This window comes from Caloenas nicobarica, chromosome 11 (assembly GCF_036013445.1).
Source record: "Caloenas nicobarica isolate bCalNic1 chromosome 11, bCalNic1.hap1, whole genome shotgun sequence".
In the NCBI taxonomy this organism is placed as follows: domain Eukaryota; kingdom Metazoa; phylum Chordata; class Aves; order Columbiformes; family Columbidae; genus Caloenas; species Caloenas nicobarica.
Window position 1 is genome coordinate 21,013,181 of NC_088255.1, and position 21,362 is coordinate 21,034,542.

The window sequence follows — 21,362 nt, forward strand, 5'->3', positions numbered from 1 at the left end:
GGACAGCGCCCCACTCTGTGGGGACAGACCCCCGCTCTGCTGCTCTCTTCCTTTTTGGCACTTGCTCTCCATTTGGCACCAGCACAAAGAGCCTCCATGCCCAACGTGGCAGCAACATGGGCCGTACGGTGCGGCAGGGACAGGAGCCCAGGAGATTAAACGTGTAAACGAACTTGTTCCCGAAGGCAAAGCCAGGCAGCACGGAGGGTCCCGGCTGTCCCCGGAAGGCAGGACCAGCAGGTTTTCCCTCTGCACTGCACGTAAACGTGTCAGCAGGCCCTTCTCTCCCTGTCCCTGCGAGAGGGGCAGCGCCAGCCTGCCCGTCAGGGCCGCGCTGGGGACAGGCAGCCCCTGTCCCCCAACCCTTCTGTTCCCTCCACGCTCTCCCTGCTGACTTGGGGACATCACTGAGAGGCCGTGGCCTCCCTGGGGACCTGGAGGACAGCGGCATGAGTCCTCTCCTGTAAACGTGTCGGCCTGTGCTGCAGGAAGAAGCCACGGCGGTGTGGCAGTAAGGCAGTACGGAGCGCGCTGTCACGCAGCCCCGAAAGCACCACGGGGACAGCCGAGCAGAGGCACCGCGCTCGGCAGGCGACAGGGAACGTGCCGGCCCCCCAGTCCGGCCCCCCCAGGCACAGGAGTGTCACCTCCCTGCAGGGCCAGGCCCCCGGCCGAGCAGAGAAACCAACAAGGTGGCCTGAATTTCCAGAGAGGGCAAAGTGCTGTTTTATCTCCATCTCCCAAAATCCAGGCTGCTCGGAGCTGGGGGTCTCTGCCAGCCAGAGAGAGCAGGGACATGTGCGTGTGTAAGCAGAGCCCACAGGGAACCAGCCAGATACAACTTTTGTGGGTGATGCTGGACCCGGAGACTGGAGCTACGTCACGCTCCTGCGGATGCTAAACCTCCGCAGGGTGAGCGCCGGCTCTGGGAACTGAGCAGGGTCGGGGCACCCGGCACCTCACCCGGACCCACAAACCACCAGAGGTTTGCTCTGTAACATGCAGGTTAAAGAGCACAACATCCAGTGGGTAAAAACATCGCGCTCATTTGCTGAGCGGAGGAAACCAGTGCTTGGAGGAGCAGGACCATCCTGGTACAGGATGAGACTGAAGATCAAAGCTCGTTTCCACCCCCGGTGGTCCCTAGTGCCAGATTTGCTGCCCCACTCACTCGTGGGGCAGAGTCCCGGCTCATGGATGGGGACAGCCCAAGGGGGCCCCATGGGAGGGCAGAAGGACGGCACCGAGACGTGTGGAGCTGTGCGGTGGGAGGGTGAGGGGCAGCGGGGATGGGATGAAGCGGCGCTGGCAAAGCCGTAAGGGCTGCCCTGGCACCATCTCTCCAGCGATCACAGTCCCTGGCACCCCCAGGGAAGCTGGCAAAGGGCTGTTGGTGAAAACAAATGCTCCAGGTCCTGGGAACAGACCATCCGTAAAAATAACCATAGAAATTTCTCTTCTCTCTGATTACAAAGATACAAAAAGGTAGAAAAAACCCTCCCCCACCCCCACGTCCTGGGCTCTGTTTCCATCCCCCTGCCCGTGCCCACCCTCCACGCACCCCCTGCATACAAACGGGTGGCGGAGAAAGAGCTCGGCCCCAGGGGGTCAGGGACACCCCCCTCACCCCAGCAGGCTCCTGCCGTACCTGTCACACCAGGCGGGCGACACGGAGCACGGTGGCGGCCGAGAGCCCGGAGGAGGCTCCCGGCGGGGCTGCCAGGGCTGCCGGCCCCTCGGCCCGGGGGGTAGGGGTGGGGAGGGGAGGTTTGGGGCCTCTGAGCATCATCAGTTCTGGCCCCTGCCCCCTGGGGACATCAAACCTCAGCTGGCAGCGTCCGGCTTGGCAAAGGGCCCTGCTTCTTCTGTCTCTCTTGCCGATGGCTTCAGCCCCTCAGGAATGGCCCTCGGTTCTTATTCTTCTCGGAGAAAAGAAAAACAGTGTTAAGATGCGGCATCTCCCCTGGGCTCCGCTGCCCCTCCCAGTGATGCCAGATGGGGACAGGGCAGAAAACCCTGTGTCAGGGTAGGACAACTGTTTCCCAAGTCCCTGAGGTGAGGGAAGAGGAAAGATGGGATGGGGCAGGATGGATGGGAGGGATGGGGTGACAGCAGTACCATCAGGGAATAGAGCTGGAGGGGAAGAAATGACAGACTGGGACAGGGTCCCTGGGGAGAAATGTGGCTGGGGCAGGCAGGGCTCAAGTTGTGTCCGGCTTAAAAACTACTTTAGTTTTCCCCAGAAACATCTGTATTTCAGTTTTCTGGCTAATGACCACAGGGACTAGGTTGTGTTTCATGACCTCCCTTTGCAGCTTGCACAGTGCTTTGGGCTTGTTTAGAATAGGCGGAAAAAATAAAAGGAGAAAGGGGCTCTGTTTAATTGCTTTTCAAAGCTAGATTTATTTTTATTATGATTTTCTTTGCTTCTTGAAGAAGCTGCCTTTAAGGCACAAAACAGCCTGAATTCACAGAGAACTTGTTCTGCAGCCTTATTAGCTTAAGGTAATTTTCGGAAAACGGAATATTCCATATGGAAGAAACTAGAGTTTTAGCTTTTTACTATTTTCTTTCCCATACTCCAAGCAAGCAGCTCTCTTCTAAGTGGACTGAAAACAAAATTTTCTTTGAGTGGATATAGAGGGGAAGTGGAAGAGGAGGTAAAAAAACAAAAAAAAAACAACGACTTTAAGAGGCCTGTGATATTCCAGATTTACTGTGCTTCCGTGCCCTCTCCTTCTCTCCAGCCAGCCCCACCATCGCACCCAAGGGTTCTCCTCCCTGCCCGGTCGCTATTCAGGACCAGGAGATACCGACCACTTGCCCCAGGGGTTCCCCTTACATGGCCCTTCTCCCCCCAAACCAAACCCCAATCAGGAAGAAGCCAGGCAGGTGGACAATGCCCAAGACCAGCTGAAAAAAAGCCTGGCCGAGGAAGGGCCACACTTACTCTGAGTCTGGTGACAGCTCCGAAATGCTGTGGGAGGTGGTGGAGCGAGGTGTGGAGGGGCACATGGCGGAGGGTGTCGAGGTCTGCATGGCAGAGGGGGTGGCAGTGGTCTGGGGGCCTGAGGGCGTGCTGGAAGATTGCACCGAGGACAGGACAGAGGAGTTAAAAGAAGCAAGGATAGAAGAAAGGATATCTAACTGTTCGGTGGAAGGATGTCGGCTGGGAACGGCCTCCAGGTTCTCTCTAGAAGGCTGTCTCCTCGACAGCGGCTCTAGGCTTTCCCTAGACAGCTGCCTCCGGGAGAGGCTGCCCAGGTTGTCCTGCGAGGGATGCCTGTTAGGCACTGTGTCCAGAGCTTCTCTGGAATTACATCTTCTAGAGAGAAAGTCCAGCTGCTCCCTTGAAGTTTGTCTAGCCGACACAAGCTGGTCCCTTGAAGGCTGTCTTCTAGAAAGCAAATCCAATTGTTCTCGAGAAGTCTCTCGGCTTGGCAATGTGTCTATTGGGTCTCTGGACACTTGCCTACTTGGCAATGTGTTTAGCCACTCTCTAGAGACTTCTCTTACTGGCCCACAGTCTAGCTGCTCTCTTGACCCAAATCTGCAGGGTAAAGCGTCCAGGCGGTCTCTGGAGCCCTGCCTCCGCGGCAGCGTATTCCCGTGGTCTCTCTGACTGGGCCGAGCAGTGAGCACATCCAAATTTTCCCTAGACCCGTGTCTGCTCGGGATACTTTCCAGGTGTTCAGTAGACCCATGCCTGCTGGGGATGGTGTCCAGCTCCTCCCTGGAGCCGTGCCGGCTGGGCACGGCTTCCAAACACTCTCCCGAGTTGTGTCTGCTCAGCTGCTCCCGGGACATCTGTCTCCTCATCAGCACATCAAGCTGCTCCCGCGACGAGTAGCGGCTGGCTGGCTGCGACAGGCTGCCCGCCCCGGAGTAGATCCTGCCATAGGAGGCGGCAGGGACAGCCCGGTGACCCAGCGTGGACGTCTTGTACCACGTCAGCTCATTGGTCATCCTGCCGACGGCCGGCAGGCCTTGGAGAGTTGGAGGGTATTGGAGGCGGTTCTTCAAAATCCCTGCACCGGACAGAAAGAGAAGTCAGATCTTTGTAGAACACTAAAAAGAGCATGAACACTGGGGAGGATGAGCCATAGTTCCCCAATGACATGACAACATAGATCTAATGGCCTTCAGGGCCATGTCAACCTGAGCCAGGCAAGGCCACACTTGCCCATGTGCTCCACGCTGTTACCTTTTCTTTGCCGTTGGGTCTGTGTGAGTGAGTTCTCGTCCCCGCTGGTCAAGGCCAGGTCCGGCTGATTGTTGTTGGCCGCGTCCTTGTTGATGTCAAATCCCAGTTTCCTCTCGGAGCCCCACTTCTGCAGGGAGCAGGGGTGAACCTCGCACTCGCCCAGAGCCGGCCAGTACGACATGAGGTCGTTGCCATCCACGTCTGGTGAAGGACACAGCAAAACAGGCGCAGGGGAAGAGGGAGAGAATACTTCTGTGAGAGGCAAACGAAGCCATCGCGAGCCATGGCCTTTCCCCAGGGACCTGAGCTCTCCCTGTCCCCTGCCAGAGCCCCTGCACTTGCCTTTGGGGGTGGTGTTGGCAGGGTTGGTGAGGAGGCGTTCGCTGTGTGCTGCCCGCTTGAACTGGCGCTGGAAGCGGCCCCGCAGGCGGACGTTCTCCTCGCTCTCCGAGGACGGGATGGAGAGGCTGCGCTCTTCATCCAGAGAAAGGTCACTGTCTGAGTCCGAGTCCTGGTCTGTAGGGACATGGTGTGTGTTGAGGAGGTGTTTGGAATGAAGGTGGGAGAGGCTCCTGGTGGCAGGGCCAGCCAGGCTCCAACTGCCTCCAGGAACACAGAACCATAGAATCACAGAACAGTTTGTGTTGGAAGAGACCTTCAAAGCTCATCCAGTACCACCCCTGCCATGAGCAGGGACATTTGCGCCAGCTAAGGTTGCTCAGAGCCCCATCCAGCCTGGCCTGGGATGTCTCCAGGGATGGTTCAGCCACCACCTCTCTGGCCAACCTGGGACAGGCTCTCACCACCCTCAGGGGCAACAATTTCTTCCTCATGTCCAGCCTGAATCTCTCTCCTTTAGTTTAAAACCATCACCCCTTGTCCTACTGCAACAGGCCCTGCTCAAAAGGCTGCCCTCATCTTTCTTATCAGCCCCTTTTAGGTACTGAAAGGATCATTGAGTCCAGCTCCTGTCCCTGCACAGGACAACCCCAAAATTCACACCATGTGTCTCAGGGTGTTGTCCAAATGCTTCTTGAACACTGTCAGGCTTGGGGTTCTGACACCTCCCTGGGGAGCCTGTTCCAGTGTCCAGCACCCTCTGGGTGAAGAACCATTTCCTCATGTCCAATCTAAGCCTCACCTGGCACATCTTCCTGCCATTCCCTCGGGTCCTATAACAAGGTGGAGCATGTAATCGTGCAGCCACAGCCTGCACCAGGAAGGGTTTCCTTAAGCCAGGAGTTAACTTGGGATGTGCACGATCGGCCCCAAGCTGAGCCTTACCTCCCCCAGCATCACGGTGGAACATGGCCACATCGATGTCCGTGGGGCCGGCGTGAGCCAGCAAGCTGTGATCCAGGGCTGAGCCCTGACGTGCTGCCACATTGTCTCTGAAAGACAAGAGGCTCGAAGGGTCAGAGCGGCAGGAGCCCCCAGCTCTGCCCGGGCACCCCTGCAGCCCCACACCGCTCCCTACCTGAGGTACAGCCGCTGGCTGGAGTGGGTGCGGGCAGAGCGCACGCTGCTCACCGACGAGACGGTGGAGGCCCCCAGGGTGATGCGGATGAGCCCGCTCTCCTCAAACAGTGCCGTGTTGTTGTAGGCGTTGGGGCCCTGCAAGGCAGGGAGAGAGAGGATGGGCTCTGGTAAGAAGGTGCCACAGCAACCCACGCTGTCCCACATGTATCTGCCATCCCCCCAGAGACATCCACATCAGCTCCTGTCCCAGGCTGCCATAGAATCACTGAATCATTTTGGTTGGAAGAGACACTCAATGTCATCAAGTCCAACCGCTAACCCACCCCTGGCACTGCCCCATGTCCCTGAGAACCTCATCTCCGTCTGTCCAAGCCCTCCAGGGATGGCGACTCCAGCACTGCCCTGGGCAGCCTGTTCCAATGCCCCACAGCCCTTTGGGGAAGAAATTGTTCCCAAGATCCAACCTCAACCTCCCCTGGCGCAACTTGAGGCCGTTTCCTCTGGTCCTGACGCTTGTTCCTGGGGAGCAGAGCCCGACCCCCCTGGCTCCAAGCTCCTTTCAGGCAGTTCAGAGATCAGAAGGTCTCCCCTCAGCTCCTGTTCTCCAGGCTGAACCCCCAGCTCCCTCAGCCGCTCCCATCGCACTTGTGCTCCAGCCCCTTCCCCAGCACCGTTCCCTCCTCTAAACTCGCTCCAGCACCTCTGTGTCTGTCCCCAGACCCTTGGGCTGCTCCTGCTCTCCCACCTGCGCGCTCCTCGTGGCCTCCTCGCTCTGCCCCTTCTTGCCAAGGCAGCCCAGCTTCCAGGCCTCCTGCACCTCCTCGTTCAGCACGCAGAACAGGACCAGCACCGCCAGGCCCTGCAGGGACAGACACCGTCAGAGACAGCCCCTTACTGGCACAGTCCCTGGCTCCTGCAAAGCCCAGCTTGTTGGCTTTGGTGGCCACCAGCACTGGGATACACCTAAGAGCCCCTCAACACCCGTCAGTGCTACCTCCCGTGTGGCCATGGGTAGAGGGGGGAATGGCTGGGGTGTCCTCCTGGCTGGCAGTGGCCAAGGAGTGCCTGGCAGGGTCCCCTGCAGTGACACCAGCCATGGTGGTAGCAGGAGGTCTGCAGGGCGCTGCCACGGGTCATAGCGGGGTGTCTGACACCTCCACTGCAGGCTACTCTCTTGCTCTGCCCTCTGGAAGCATGAAGGCCCCTTCCCTCCAAAGATGGTCCTTTGGATGTCACCTCTGAACCAAGCACCTCGCAGCCACCTCCTGTGCCGTGCCACCGCTCACCGCAGGGACAGCAGCCAGGACTGGTAGGAGTCACCTGCTGCCGCAACGGTGACAGTAGAAGGGACAAGGAGTACAGTGGGACACTGGGGGCAACGCGCAGGGTGCCCGCTCTCCACAGATGGCTGTGGGGACAAAAGGGACACTGTCCTGGGCTGACTCGTGCCCTCCCCGGGCAGAGGCCGGGCAGTTACCTGGAGGCTGCAGAGGACAGTGTAGAGGTAGTGGAAAGCCAGGACACTGTTGTTGACAGCCAAGAGGCCAAAGAGCCAGGTAGTGCTAATAACTAGAAGCAGAACAAAGGAGCTCCGTAACGTCATGCTGGAGAGAGAGACAGACAGACAGACAGGCACACAGACACACACCGAGAGGTTAGTGCGGCGTGTTAATCTACAGTCTAGTGCTCACAGACAGAGATCCAGAGGGGACAGCGTGCTCCTGCCCAGCGCCGCAGGCCGTCCTGGCTCCCCCAGCCCCCCGGGCCTTCCCTTCTGGATCACACATGGCAAACACAGCAGCCCAAACGTCCCAGGCCATTTGGAGCCACCGAGAGCTGAGCCAAGCTCAGGCCTGGCCCAGGAGGGAGCAGGGAAAGGTCTCACAAGGAGCATGTAGGAGAAGAAGCAGCAGAAGCTGAGAGTCGACGATCTGAGCAGATGTGAGGGGTGGCTGTGAGGGCAGGCGGTGAACAGGGACAGGCTGGTGGGACAGGAGATGGGGACGTAGGAACAAGAGGAAAGGACAAGATTTAGGAAGGGTTAATGTGGCCAGTGGGTGTGGGAGAGGAGAGCGGCTGCAAGGCTGGACGCCCAGAGGGGCAACTCTGCGATGGTAGAAGAAGAAGGATGGTCACTGAAAATGCTAAAAAGCATGAGCCACAGGAGCTCTGCTGGGAGTCTGGCCACTAATACTCACAGAACCGATTTCTTCTTGGTCTCCTTTTGGCCTGGGGAACAGGACATCTTGGCCACAAGCAGGAACATGACCCCATTCATCTGAAAGCATCGGCACCGATCAGAAGCCGTGCCAAGGGCTGGCTCTGACCTGACACCCCCAAAGCAGAGCATGGGCAGACTCCAGGTCCCCCAGGCCCACGGGAACGACCCCTCCTTTCCCCTTCATGCCTGAGCCATGGCCTCCCCCAGGTTTGGCTGGAGCAAAGAGGGGCAGAGAGAGGGTTTCTGACCGAGGAGGGAGAGAACAGAGACAGGGGCAGGCAGTGGGCAGCCAAGGAAGGGACAAGTGCCCGTGGTGCGGAGAAGGGAGGTAGGTGAGGGCTGTGGGTGAAACAGGACAGGGTTTTACCACAATGACGACAGTAATGGGGCCTGCAAAGCTCCAGACCAGCTTATCATGAATGGAAATCCAGCAGAAGTCGGGGTTCCCATAGCCCTCAGGATCCAGGCCAACAGCCAGCCCTGCGGGACGAAAGGAGACGTCAGGTCCAGCCCAGCAGCCTCGGACTCATCCAAGCCATGCTGATCCCATCCCATCCCAGTGCTGAAGGCCATGAGGAGGCTGCTCTCTCCCTGCTCCTTGCCCTGGGCACAGGCTTCCCCGCCATGGGAAAGAGCCAGGACTGCAAGTCCCAGCACCAGGGCCTGTATTTGCCTTTTCTCCTTGTGTCCCTGACACAGCCCAGCCCACGCTCATGGCCAGCAGCCAGGAGACCTAAACCATAAGCTACGAGTTGGTGAAGGGTTTGGAGGGGAAGCCGTATGAGGAGTGGCTGAAGTCACTAGGTTTGTTCAGCCTGGAGGAGACTGAGGGCAGAGCTCATGGGGCTGCAGCTTCCTCAGCAGGGGAGCAGGAGGGGCAGGGCTGAGCTCTTCTCTCTGCTGACAGTGACAGGGAATGACAGGAAGATGTGCCAGGGAAGGGTCAGGTTGAACATTAGGAAAAGGTTCTTCAGCCAGAGGGTGCTAGACACTGGAACAGGCTCCCCGGGGAGGTGTCACAGCTCCAAGCCTGACAGGATTCAAAAAGCATTCAGACAACGTCCTTAGACACGTGGTGTGAACTGTGGGGTTGTCCTGTGCAGGGACAGGAGTTGGACTTGATGATCCTTGTGGGTCCCTTCCAGCTCAGGACATTCTATGATTCTATGAGCCCTGGGACAGCAGGAGTCCCGTGCCCATGGGGCATGCACTGAAGAATTACTCCTCCCCAGGAGGCAAGATGCCAGCCCTCGATACGTAGTCCTCAGCTGCTCACCGCAGGACCCTCAGCTCTCCCCACCAGATACATGAGCCAGGCAACACCTGGGGACCAGGAGGCTGCTGAGAACCAGCGCTTTTGGCACAGCAGTAGAGCAGCAGCTCTTACCGGTGATGATGGCAGGCACTCCCCAGCCGATGGCATAGTAGAAACGCATGGCCCCAAAGTTGACGTTGCGGGCTTCGGTCTGCATGCGGTAGATATGGAGGCCCTGGACGAAAAGCCAGGCGAAGGTGGAGAGGAAGAAGCAGTGGAGGAGGATGGCAATCACAGTGCAAAGGAACTGGGGAGACAAAAGCCACTCAAAGATGGTCCTATGGTGCCAATGCTAACCACGTCATCCATGCCTCATCCCCAGTCCCACGGGCGTGTGCGTTCAAGCCCACAGACCTGGTTCTCGGTGCGGTTGATGCCCAGGAGAAAGAGCAGCTCAGAGAAAAAGAGGGTGACCGTTATGTTGGAATGGATGCCACATGTGTTGGACTTGAGGCCTTTGAGGCAGGTCAGGAAGGAGAAGGTCAGCAACAGAGCCACCAAGGAGAGAGACACCAAGGAATAGGTGACAATTGCCAATGTCTCCAGGTCACCTTCCAGTTGCTGCAGCAGCAGAGAACCAAAGGCAAACAGCAGAGTTAGGGGGAGACAAGGGAAGCCTGCTGAGCTCCCAAACTCATGACCTGCAGGACACTTTCTGCCTGTGCCTGCTTATTCTGGGACCCAGTGGCGACCAGCCCCCAGCACCGCCACAGCCCGCGGTTACCTCTCGGTGCGAGCTGTCCATCAGAACCCCAAAGGTGCCAAACTGGGAGCACTGGCAGTGCACATGGGTGGTGTTTCGGTACACAAGCTCACAGTCCCTGGCTGTCCAGAAGCCGGAGGGGTTGGTCCTGCAGCCACCAAAAAAGCAGAGCGCACTTAGGAGAGAAGGCAGACTAGTGTGGTGTGTGGGGAAGGAACCACAGAGAAGAGGGATGGCTGGCAGGGATTTTCTCCCAGCAGATACAACTGCACTCCTCCAGCTCCAGTACTGGAGCCAGAGCCCTGCAGGGACCCTGCTGTGACCCCCCCAAGCAGAAGCAAATCCCTGGGAGGGGGCAGAAACCCCCATGTCCCAGTGCTGCCCAGTCACATAGCCTGTCACGGCCAGGGGGACGCTGGGAACAATGAGGTGCCGGGGGAAAGCAGCCCTGCTGTGCTTGACTCACGGGTTGGAGTGGTTCCACTGGACGCAAAGAGGTTTGCTCCTGTTGGCCGTCTCCAGCAGGCGAAATTCCAGCACGAGAGGGTTGTCCAGGGGCCCCCGCAGGAAGGTGTGATTGCTGAACACAGACACGCTGACGATGGGAGAGTTCATCACGGGGTTCTTGGGGAGCCTGCAAGGAGCAACAGAGCTCTGCCACCACCGTGCCTGGCACCTGCAGCCATTGGGGACACCCTGCACGACCCACACTGACATCTCAGAAGGAACAGCTTTGCCCAGCCTGCACCGTGGGGTCAGGAGACGTGGGGCAGAGCAACACCAAGGTGGGAACCAAACATCGTGGACAGGCTCAGCGACTGCCAGAGGGTCAGGGCAGAGCCCAGCCAGCTTCTCTCCTCCAATGCTTGCAGAGGACCAAGGGGGCAAGGACATACCTGAGGCTGCGGCGATCCACCTGGTAGCGCGGGGGCAGCAGCCCCCCCAGGGTGCGGTACATGATGAGGATGATAACGGTGAGAGCGGGCTCGGGCTCCGGCAGCGCCTGCCTCGGGGAGGAGTTCTCCACCGTGTAGTTCCCTTCGCCCCCAGCCAGCGTGGGCAGCACCGTGGGGGCAGCTGAGGCACAACAGGGGATGGTGAGAACATGTGCGTGATGTTCTGAAGGCACCAAGAACCTTTGGGATGCGGTGAGCTCAGCAGCTCTGAGCTCTCAAGGGTGACTGGTGGCCACGGGTCTCAGCAGAGGCACGTCTTCCCTTCCAGACCCACCCGTGCTGTTCCCCAAGTGATGCTCATGTGCTCACCTTCAGCTTTCGGGGGGCTCAGCACCGAGAGCGGCAGTACGACGTGGGTGTGGGGGTCCCAGGCGGGCTGGCCGCGGAAGAGGCTGCTGTGGTAGCGGGGGTAGCGCCGGCGGATGTGGGAGCGGTTCTCCATGCGGTCGATGCTCAGCACTGTAGAGGAGCATGGAGCAAAAACCAGCTCTAGGATGTGCCACCTAGAGAGCAATCACGCTCCTGGGCACCCGGGGGTTGATGTCACCAGCAAAGAGACCATATGAGCCACAGGCTGGGTTGTAGAGATATCTCATGGCTGGGCATGATGTGAGATCCCAGCGCCTCCAGTGCTCCTTCCCAGTCTAGATCTCAGGCCACTCCTGCCATTGGAACCAGTGGCTTTTTCACTAGAGACTCAGGTTGGACTGGGGGTAACTGGGAGAGGGCAGCACACTGCTGGCTCTGCTGCTCCAGGAAGGGATGGGACCAGGACATTTATCGCAAACACCTCCCCGTGTTTGAGAGAACTGCCAAAGAGGTGAGGAGTGTGTTCAGCACCCTTGCTGGGGTGCAGCGAGATGAGAAGAAGGGGACAGGGTGTGACAGTAAAGTGGCTCCGCACCACCCCAGCCAGTCCCCAACACCAGCTGGCTCCTACTCACTGATGTTGGGGGTGATGACACCGACGGGGTTGAGGTAGGTGAGTCTCATGTTGCTGGCCAGCGTCCCCGAGTAGTCCCGCAGCTGCTCCATGAGGCTGGCACTGCCGTGCTCGCCGTGCGGCAGCATGGCCCAGTGCTCCCGGTTCTCGGGTGCCAGCACTGAGCTGCCTGCGCGCAGTAGGTTCTGTGTGGGAGAGACACAGGGGCGGGGTGAGGGCAGCACGGCCTTTGGCCCCGTCCTGACCACCCGCGGGCTGCAGCACAGCGATCTCTGCCCAAGGGCTGCACGAGGGCTCAGGGAAGGGGGCACCTTCTGCTACCATGGGCCCTCACCCTCACTGCTCACCAGCCAGTGTCCTGCATAGAATCACAGAACAGTTTGGGTTGAAGAGACCTCCCCAGCTCCCCCAGTGCCCCCCCTGCCACGAGCAGGGACATCTGCACCAGCTCAGGTTGCTCAGAGCCCCGTCCAGCCTGGCCTGGCATGTCTCCAGGGATGGTTCAGCCACCACCTCTCTGGCCAACCTGGGCCAGGCTCTCACCACCCTCAGGGGCAACGATTTCTTCATCATGCCTGGCCTGATCTCCCTCCTTTAATTTAAAACCATCACCCCTTGTTCTATCACAACAGGCCCTGCTGAAAAGTCTGTCCTCATCTTTCTTATCGGCCCCTTTTAGGTACTGAAAGGCACAATAAGTTTTCCCCGGAACTTCTCTTCTCCAGCTGAACACCCCAACTCTCTCAGCCTGTCCTCCCAGCAGAGCTGTTCCAGCCTTGGATCATTTCTGTGGCTCCTCTGGCCCCTCTCCCACAGGTCCACATCTCCCCTGCACCCCTGTTGTGCAGGCAGCAGGAAGATCTCCCTCTGCCTTCCCCTCCCCAGGTTGAGCGATCCCAGCTCGCTGCATCTCCTCATCCTCCCTGAGTTACAGCCCCCACTACACAGGTGGCCTTAACAAGTTTTGCTCCTGTGTGGTGTCACTGGGTAGCCCAGCACTCCTGACAGGGTCTCATCACCATCCTCGACCCCCTCAGAGCCCCAGGCTCAGGGGGGCTGATGAAGAGAAGCAGCAGCAGAGGCTGCCCGGGCCTGGGGGAAGGACTCACCTCATTGAAGTGGGCGTCCTGTGTGGCTGTCAGGCCAAAGCCCCGCTGCCGGCTCTCGAAGGCCATGAGGCGGGACAGCAGGCGGAACGTGATGTGCACGTCGTTGCCGAAGTAGTGGTCCATGTGGTCTGTCACAGCCCGGAGCCGGTGGGCCAGCTTCTTGGCTTCGATTGTGTTGAGCTCAGTCTCGTTCCTCTCCAAGCCCTCCAGCTGCCAGTGGGGAGAAAGGAGGTGATTGAACAATTCAGCAGTTCCTCCCTGGGAAACTGGGATGCTACAGGACCCAAGATGCTTTTGGCAAGCACAGCACAAGGCAGGGATGCTCACGGTGGTTGTCACTAGAACAGGGACCATCTTGGGCAGACAAAGAGCCTCCAGCAACACATCAGAGGATGCAGTGCCCAGTTAACCCAGTACTGCATGTGACAGAGGCCAAGGAGATGAAAGGAGAGGGCAAGCACATAGCAATGTTTTCCTGGAAACTCTCCTGGCTGCAGTTACAGCTCATCCTTGGTGAGATGCAAGCGTTTCATACACTTGCCTGGGTACGTCAAAGGGATTTGTCACTGAAGGGTCTGTGGGTTACACATGTCCCATGGGGCAGACATCCTGCCAGCTTTAAACAATTCAGCCCAGCTCAGGATTATTTGTTTTCCTCTTAAATACTGGGGCAGGATGCATTTCATTTCTGATGGGGACACTCAAGAGATGAAACGAAACCAAAGTGAACTTCAGCTCAGACCAATGCTCCCACAGGCTGGGCTTGGGGTTAGCAGATGGGAGAGAAAGGTGCTGAGCACTGTGGCACAGTGCCCATGGAAAGCCGAGCTCTCAGAAACCCAGCTGTGAGCCCTTGCTTGTACGGCTCCTGCTCTGCCGGGGCTGCAGAGCCGAGCGGGGATTACCAGCACGGAGAGCTCCTTGAAGGCAGGTGAAGTGCAGTTGAAGAGATCTGGCTCCAGCCAACCCTTCTCCTCATCACAGTGTCTGATGGCTGCACCTAAAACCAGGAGGAGGGGCAGGTCTGAAATTCAGCACAGGACACACACCTTCCCCATCACATCCTCCCGCAGGGACCCTTGCACCAGCTGACCCCAAAAAGCAGCACCAGCACGTCATGGGGGGCCTGTGACACCCCAGGGCGGTCCTCTTGCTTTGCACCCATGCAACCCACCCCATCCTTGCCCTGCATCACTTCAGCCAGCTGCTGCATCCCTCTGCAGGAGCTGGGTTCATAGTGAATCATTTTTGTTGGAAGAGACCTCCAAAATCATCGAGTCCAACTGTTAACCCACCCCTGGCACTACCCCATGTCCCTGAGAACCTCATCTCTGTCTGTCCAACCCCTCCAGGGATGGTGACTCCAGCACTGCCCTGGGCAGCCTGGTCCAATGCCCCACAGCCCTTTGGGGAAGAAATTGTTCCCCAGATCCAACCTCAACCTCCCCTGGCGCAACTTGAGGCTGTTTCCTCTGGTCCTGGCGCTTGTTCCTGGGGAGCAGAGCCCGACCCCCCCTGGCTCCAAGCTCCTTTCAGGCAGGTCAGAGATCAGGTCTCCCCTCAGCTCCTGCTCTCCAGCTGAACCCCCAGCTCCCTCAGCCGCTCCCATCACACTTGTGCTCCAGCCCCTTCCCCAGCACCGTTCCTTCCTCTGAACTTGTTCCAGCACCTCAAGGTTTTTCTTGTCTTGAGGGGTCCAAAACTGACCACAGGATTCGAGGTGCTCAGGGTTGCAGCGCACCAGGCACCATCACATAGAATTGCAAAGTGGAGTAAGTGACTTCGCAGGGTTCAGGCTGGAGAAGCACCTGGTCCCTGGTGGGGACATGTCTGTGTCCTCAGGGCACATCTGGCCACAGACGTCTGAAGCCCACGCAGCTCTGGCAGCCCGCAGTGCCTGCTGAGCTCCTGCCCCTCTCTACAGGGTCAAGTCACCCCAGGAGGACAACCGTCCTGCTGTGGGGCTGGCAAACCTGCCCCAGAGATGAGCCCCTGCAGTCGGGAGGGATGGAGGCCCCCACATCCTGCGCTATGGGTTCAGCACGTAGGACAAGACCCCAGTTGGGGCCCAAGCAATGGAGATACTAGCGATGAATGGGATTGGCTGTTACCCACCACCAAAACCGCTGCTAAAGCCGACACGGAGAGCAGTGTCCTGGGCTGGGAGCATCACCACGTCCACTTTGAGCAAGAGGAATCTCGATGACCCCAGTGTACCCAGCAGGACTGTGGATCAGGGCACAGGAGCCCACCCAAGTGCCATGATGAGGAGAGGGCAGCAGCACGGCCAGGCTGAGTCCAGGGAGCTTGGAGCAGCCGCCAGTTGCTGCTCAGAAATGCCCCAGTGACCAGCGTGCCCACTCCCACTATCCCCATCTTCACCTCCATCTCCTGGCTGTCCTCACCAAGCACCTTGCCCCCAGCTGCAGAAGCACATGGACCAGGGAGAACAAAGACACCTCCACACTGCTGGCCTTCCCCCAGCACAGAACAGAGATCGGCAGAGAACAGAGATGGGCTCAGCTGCAGATCCGGGCAGGATCTGTCCCCCAAGCCCCTCTGCCAGCCGGGCAGAGGGGCAGGACCTTGTGCTGTGCCTGCCCATCAGCTCCTGCCCTGTCCCACTGTCCTCTGCACCCCACAGCCACTCCTCCCCAGCCTCACGACCCTTTGCTCAGCACCAGCTCCTTCCCTTCACAGCTAAAACAAGCAGGGAGCAGCCCAGCAGAGCCTGCGGCCACCCCAGCCGGGGGGCAGAGCACGGATCCCCCCCAGAGCCAGCACGCAGGACAGCAGGTGGCAGGGCCTGCATGCGGCTGCAGCCAGGGTTGTGCTGGTTAATTAGTGTGCTGGTTAATTAGCGTGCTGGCAACAGGACAGAGTGCGCAGGAGCAGTGAGGCCAGGCAAAGCATTGGGAAGACACTGGGCAGCTCCAGAAGCGGCGGGGAAAGCGCAGGGGGTGTGCGGGTTGCCAGGCAGGGAGCAGAGAGGGAAAGGCACATGGCGCAGCCCTTACAGCGCAAGGGGGAAAGAGACGGGAACAACCTTACCTGCACCCCTCAAGCCTGAACACGGAGGGCGAGAGAACCAGGGAGAGAAGTGACAACAGTTAGGAGTCAAACCTGCCTCCTCCTGGGGCGAACGGCTGGAGAAGGACAGGGTTGGTATCGTCCCCTGGGGCTTGTGCTGCCCGACAGTCCCAAACACCCTCCTCACGCCTCTGCTGTCACTGGGGACAGCCTCCTCCAGCTCGGGATGTGACCACAGCCCGAGACACCCATGCTGTGCAGTGCACACCAAGGACCAGGCTGGGGAAGCCACAGCAAAGCGCTGCGGGTGCCAAGCTGCTGTGCCAGGCCTGGCCCCAGCCTCCAGCCCGCCGAAACCAAAAAGCAGCAGGAAGAAGTTGGTGACCGAGGCCGAGGGAATAGCACTGCCCCAGGGCTGGGTGATGGACCTGGACCCCACAGCCTGTTCCCAGCCCGCTCTGCTCTCCCCCAGACTGGAGCATTTTCTCCTCCAGCTTCCTCTTCCCAGCCCTCAAACCCAGAGAAACAGGACTGGGACACCACAGGAACAGAGTGACATTGCTGAGGCTGCTACAGCCCCTGGCAGGACAGGCTGCCCTCTCCCCTTCCCCTTCGCATCCCCCACTCACCCAAGGAACCTTTGGGACACAGCACCGCAGCCGAGGAACCAAACTTGGTCTGGGGCCACCACACACCTGCCTTCAGGCTTTTGGGGCAGCCGTCGTAGAGCACTGTGGAGACAGGCACCCCAAAGGGCTGGTCACAGGGGCGACAACACCAACACCAGCCCCACGGCACCGGCCCCACGTGCCCACACTCACCCTCGCAGCCGCTGGGCGTCACCTCAGCAAAGGGGCTGTCACAGCCATTGCACTGGCGGCCGATGACCCCAGGCCGGCAGTGGCACCGACCCGTCTCCTTGTCGCAGGAGCGCGAGGTGGAGCCCACAGGGTAACAGTCGCAAGGCAGGCAGGTGTCACTGCCCTTGGGGCGGTAGTGGAAGTCCTGGGGGAGATGGGGACAGTCATAGAGTCACAGAACAGTTTGGGTTGAAGGGACCTTCCCAGCTCCCCCAGTGCCCACCCTGCCATGAGCAGGGACATCTGCACCAGCTCAGGTTGCTCAGAGCCCCGTCCAGCCTGGCCTGGGATGTCTCCAGGGATGGTTCAGCCACCACCTCTCTGGACAACCTGGGCCAGGCTCTCACCACCCTCAGGGCCAACAATTTCTTCCTCCTGTCCAGCCTGAATCTCTCTCCTTTAGTTTAAAACCATCACTCTTTGTCCTATTGCAACAGGCCCTGCTGAAAAGTCTGTCCCCATCTTTCTTATCGGCCCCTTTTAAGCACTGAAAGACGCAATAAGGTCTCCCTGGAGCTTCTCTTCTCCAGCTGAACACCCCAACTCTCTCAGCCTGTCCTCCCAGCAGAGCTGTTCCAGCCTCGGATCATTTCTGTGGCTCCTCTGGCCTGTCTCCAACAGGTCCATGTGTGTCCTGTGCTGAGGACCCCAGAGCCAGACACAGTATTCAAGGTGGGGTCTCACCAGAGCGGAGCAGAGGGGCAGAATCCCCTCCCTCCACCTGCTGGTCAGGCTCCTTGTGATGCAGCCCAAGATACAACTGGCCTTTTGGGCTGCAAGCGCACATTGCTGGCTCATGACCAATCTTTCATCCCCCAGTATCCCCAGGTCCCCATGGGCACAGCTGCCCCTCACCTTGCAGTGGCATTGCCCATTGGTCTTATTGCAGTCAGGGTCAAAGCCCTTGTTCACATCACAGTTACAGGGCCCGCAGGTGGGGGTCCCCCACCAGCCCTTCGGACACTGCTGGTCCATCCTAGGGAGAGAAATACCTTTGCTATTACAACCACCAAATGACCAAATCCCCCAGGCCTTCTCCTGCCACCAGCCCAGCTGCTCAGCAGCTCCGAGGAGCTGGGTGGCACCGAGAGGTCCCTGGTCACACGGCTGGGATGAGAGGGCAGCACAGAGCCAGGATCAGAGGGAAAGGCCCTGCCTCGTGCTGTGCAGCTCACCTGTGCTCACAGTACTGCCCGAAAAAGTTCCCTCCGCACTCGCACACATAGCCCAGGGGGGAGCCTGGCTTGCGGCGACACACCGACTTGTTCTTGCAGGGGTTGAGGTGACACACGTCCACGCAGTCCCCGCCGTAGTACCCTGAGTGTGGACAGGGAGCACCATGTAAAAGAACCCTAAGAGGTGCCAGAGCACCCAGAGGTGGATTCAGGGGGCTCAGGAGGGATTGAGAAGTGTCTGACAAGGATGCAACTTGCCCAAAGGATGGACAGGAGAGCGGTCACAGGCCAGGAAAGAGCCACAGGGGGGATGGAGAGGACAGAGAGGCGCAGAGAGCGGAGGGGTGGCAGGTCCTACCTGGCTGGCAGACACAGGAGTAGCTCTGCCACTCGTCCTTGCAGACGCTGTTGGCCGGGCAGGGGCTGGAGTCGCAGGGGCTGGGCACACTGCAGCCAGCCTCCACGCGCAGGGCATGGCTGGGCTTGGGCAGCACCATCCCAGTGACGCTGTCACCCAGGCGTACACCCTGCAACACGGGTGACAAAGTCATGGTGAAGCTAGGACACACACACGAGGCTCCAGTCCTCCCGTCCCCCACAAACCCTCGGGGGCAGCTGCCCCCCATCACCCCTGCTGCCCCACAGCACCTTGGAGCCTCAGATGCTCAGAGGCAGAGTGTCACCAGCAGGATGGACACCGGCAGCAGCTGCCAGGCCTGTGTTTCCACCTCCCTATGTAACAGCTCCTCTGGAAAGGGAAGGCTCAGAGCAATGGACTCACCTGTATGCAGCCCCTCAGCCCGTTCTGCACCTCGCCAGAGCCCAGGACTCCCCCCACGTGCAGGTGTTTCACCTTCAGGCCATGCAGCTCATTCCCAACCACCACTGTATCCTGCAGAAAGAAAGGGAGGAACATGGGGCAACTGGCATCAGCCCAGCCCCAGCCTGGCCTGTGTGTGCCCAGCACCCCCCAGCTCCTGTCCTGGTGCCGGGGTCTCATGCAGCACCTACCTGGTAGACCCCAAAGTCCAGGGTGAGGGTGATGATGTAGCGCGAGTCTCTCCCGCTGCGGACGTCCCGCAGCTCCAGCTGGAGGTCGTGCCACCTCCCATCGCTGAGCCGCAGCTGGTCCAGGAGGAGGCTGGTGCTGCGCCCGGACCCCCGGCTCACCATGAAGGACAGCAGCCCCCCGGCCAGCTGCAGAGAGGGGACCAGTAACAGTGAGCAAAGACCTGCCCAACTCCAGCTGCCTCCAGCCCTCTGAGCAGAGAGAGGGGAACCCAGCCTGCTAAACGCCTCTCCCCCAACCACCCCCTGCATGGGCTGGAGCCAGTGTGGAGGGCAGGGTCCTGCTGCTCTCCTGGGGCTCAGTGCAGCAGCCGCGGTCGTACCTGGCACAGCAGGGTGGTGTACTGGCCGGCGTGGGCCTGCAGCAGCACCCCATCCAGCTGGCGCGTCCGAAACGCCAGCCCCAGGTACCACGGCATGGAGATCTTCACGTCTGTCTTGAAGTCCCAGGTCAGGACGCTGTTGCCCTGGAAATAGTGGGCATGGTGCATGGCTGGAAAGGAAAGTGGAATCATAGAATCACAGGATGTCCTGAGTTGGAAGGGACCCACAAGGATCATCAAGTCCATCTCCTGACTCTGCACAGGACAACCCCACAGTTCACACTGTGTGTCTGAGGACGTTGTCCAATCTCTTCTTGAACACTGCCAGGCTTGGGGCCGTGACACCTCCCTGGGGAGCCTGTTCCAGTGTCCAGCACCCTCTGGCCGAAGAACCTTTTCCTCATGTCCAACCTGACCCTCCCCTGGCACATCTTCCTGCCATTCCCTGGGGTTCTGTCACTGGTCACAGAGAGAAGAGCTCAGCCCTGCCCCTCCTGCTCCCCTGCTGAGGAAGCTGCAGCCCCATGAGGTCTCCCTCCCCTCAGTCTCCTCCAGGCTGAACAAACCCAGTGACTTCAGTCACTCCTCATATGGCTTCCCCTCCAAACCCTTCACCAACTTCACTGCCCTCCTCTGGACTCTCCAAGTAGCTTCATATCCTTTTGGGCACTACACAGGGAGCACTGGATGCAGGGACAACAGAGCTGGTTCATCTCTGACCCCTTCCCCTTCTTCCCACAGCAACCCCAGCACAGCCTTGCCCGTCCCCACGCTGCCTGTGCCCGGCAGTGCCCTCTCACTCACGGTGCCGACAGTCTTTGCCCCCGAAGCCGACAGGACAGAGGCAGGAGTAGGTCCCCCAGCTGACAGAGCAGGTCCCGCCGTTCTTGCAGGGGCTGGAGTCGCAGAAAGTGTGCTTGGCATGGCAGCCTGGAGGGAGCAAATCACCCACATCGGCATGGAGCTGCTCACCACCTCCCCCAGCCCATGGAGAGGGACCCCCACCTGCCAGCCCCTGCCCTGCCTGCCAGAGGGATAAGCCCAGCGCTCGGCCATGCAGCACAGGCTTTGCCTGCTCAAGGACGAGGGACAAGGCTGTTGCTGCTCCTTATGCCAGAGGAAAGATGCTGTGGAGCCAGACTGACTGCCTAGTAACTCCTAGACAAGCCAGCTCTGCACTTGGGATCAGGGGACATGCTCAGAACATTCGCTGGGTGGGGACTGGCTCATTTAGGGGGATCTGGAGGCCCCGTTCTCTGATGGGAAGCTGCTCAGCTCCAGCTGTGCTGCCGTGACCCTGGTACAGCCCAGCAGTGCTGCTGCGTGAGCAGGAGCAGCAATTCCCAGGGCAGGGGCACTGGTACCTGCAGTGGTTCCGTTGTTGGCGATGTAGGAGGCCAGGTCGATGCGTTTGCTGTCAATGTATAGATCTCTCATGCATCCCACAAAGTCCCGGTGAGTGACAGGGAAGTTTTCCGGCAGGTTGGGGACCCCTCCGAGGAGCAAGGGACCTGTGAGGTCCAGGGACCTACAAGGACAGAAGCCCAGGGCTTGAAGAGCCACCGTGACCTCAGGCTGGCCAGTTGGGTCCCCAGTGTGACGGGCTGGGAAAGGGACATCCCTGGGGACAGGCAACACAGCCAAGATCCCAAATGCAAAGGGCTGACTCTGCAGGGTACCCAAGCGCCCTGCTCCTCCCTCTATGGCAGCAGTGCCCAGCAGCCCCCAAAGAACTCACTTTTTCGAGCTGGTCTGCACACCCTCTGCGGCGCAAGAGTAGTTCCCAATTTCACTGCCAAACTGCAGGGCCACCAAGGCATCACATTCGTCCACTGTCAGGATGGCCACCTTGTCCTTGGAGGGGCCCTGCACCACTCCCAGGGCGCTGACCTTGGGCTGAAGACAAACGTAGGGCGTCACAGGCACCCCAAGACCCCAGCACCCAAAGGTTCACACGACCGCAAGGAAAGGGCCTG

At 59.5% G+C, this 21,362-nt stretch overlaps 1 protein-coding gene across 4 annotated transcripts in view; it reads right to left on the reverse strand.

The window, feature by feature from the left end:
- Nucleotides 1–1,566: 1,566 nt before the first annotated feature.
- The window catches only part of CELSR3 (cadherin EGF LAG seven-pass G-type receptor 3), a 34,917-nt gene continuing 15,121 nt past the window's right edge, over nt 1,567–21,362 (reverse strand). Inside the window, exons 6-35 of one of the 4 annotated variants that reach the window (XM_065642381.1) lie at nt 21,125–21,282; nt 20,751–20,914; nt 20,191–20,316; nt 19,387–19,556; nt 19,007–19,192; nt 18,777–18,887; nt 18,354–18,522; nt 17,996–18,137; nt 17,676–17,796; nt 16,782–16,965; nt 16,590–16,691; nt 13,836–13,930; nt 12,931–13,140; nt 11,823–12,006; nt 11,188–11,337; nt 10,819–10,999; nt 10,389–10,556; nt 9,944–10,070; nt 9,574–9,780; nt 9,292–9,466; nt 8,272–8,384; nt 7,882–7,961; nt 7,161–7,287; nt 6,429–6,542; nt 5,682–5,818; nt 5,489–5,595; nt 4,547–4,720; nt 4,205–4,405; nt 2,951–4,028; nt 1,567–1,919 (exon numbers count right to left, since the gene is read on the reverse strand). In XM_065642381.1, coding sequence (XP_065498453.1) covers nt 1,895–1,919; nt 2,951–4,028; nt 4,205–4,405; nt 4,547–4,720; nt 5,489–5,595; nt 5,682–5,818; nt 6,429–6,542; nt 7,161–7,287; nt 7,882–7,961; nt 8,272–8,384; nt 9,292–9,466; nt 9,574–9,780; nt 9,944–10,070; nt 10,389–10,556; nt 10,819–10,999; nt 11,188–11,337; nt 11,823–12,006; nt 12,931–13,140; nt 13,836–13,930; nt 16,590–16,691; nt 16,782–16,965; nt 17,676–17,796; nt 17,996–18,137; nt 18,354–18,522; nt 18,777–18,887; nt 19,007–19,192; nt 19,387–19,556; nt 20,191–20,316; nt 20,751–20,914; nt 21,125–21,282 — 5,286 coding nt within the window. In that variant the 3' untranslated portion in view covers nt 1,567–1,894. Of the gene's footprint in view, nt 1,920–2,950; nt 4,029–4,204; nt 4,406–4,546; nt 4,721–5,488; nt 5,596–5,681; nt 5,819–6,428; nt 6,543–7,160; nt 7,288–7,881; nt 7,962–8,271; nt 8,385–9,291; nt 9,467–9,573; nt 9,781–9,943; nt 10,071–10,388; nt 10,557–10,818; nt 11,000–11,187; nt 11,338–11,822; nt 12,007–12,930; nt 13,141–13,835; nt 13,931–15,981; nt 15,997–16,589; nt 16,692–16,781; nt 16,966–17,675; nt 17,797–17,995; nt 18,138–18,353; nt 18,523–18,776; nt 18,888–19,006; nt 19,193–19,386; nt 19,557–20,190; nt 20,317–20,750; nt 20,915–21,124; nt 21,283–21,362 lie in introns of those variants that run through there. The other 3 variants (XM_065642380.1, XM_065642378.1, XM_065642379.1) reach the window with 3 other exon arrangements.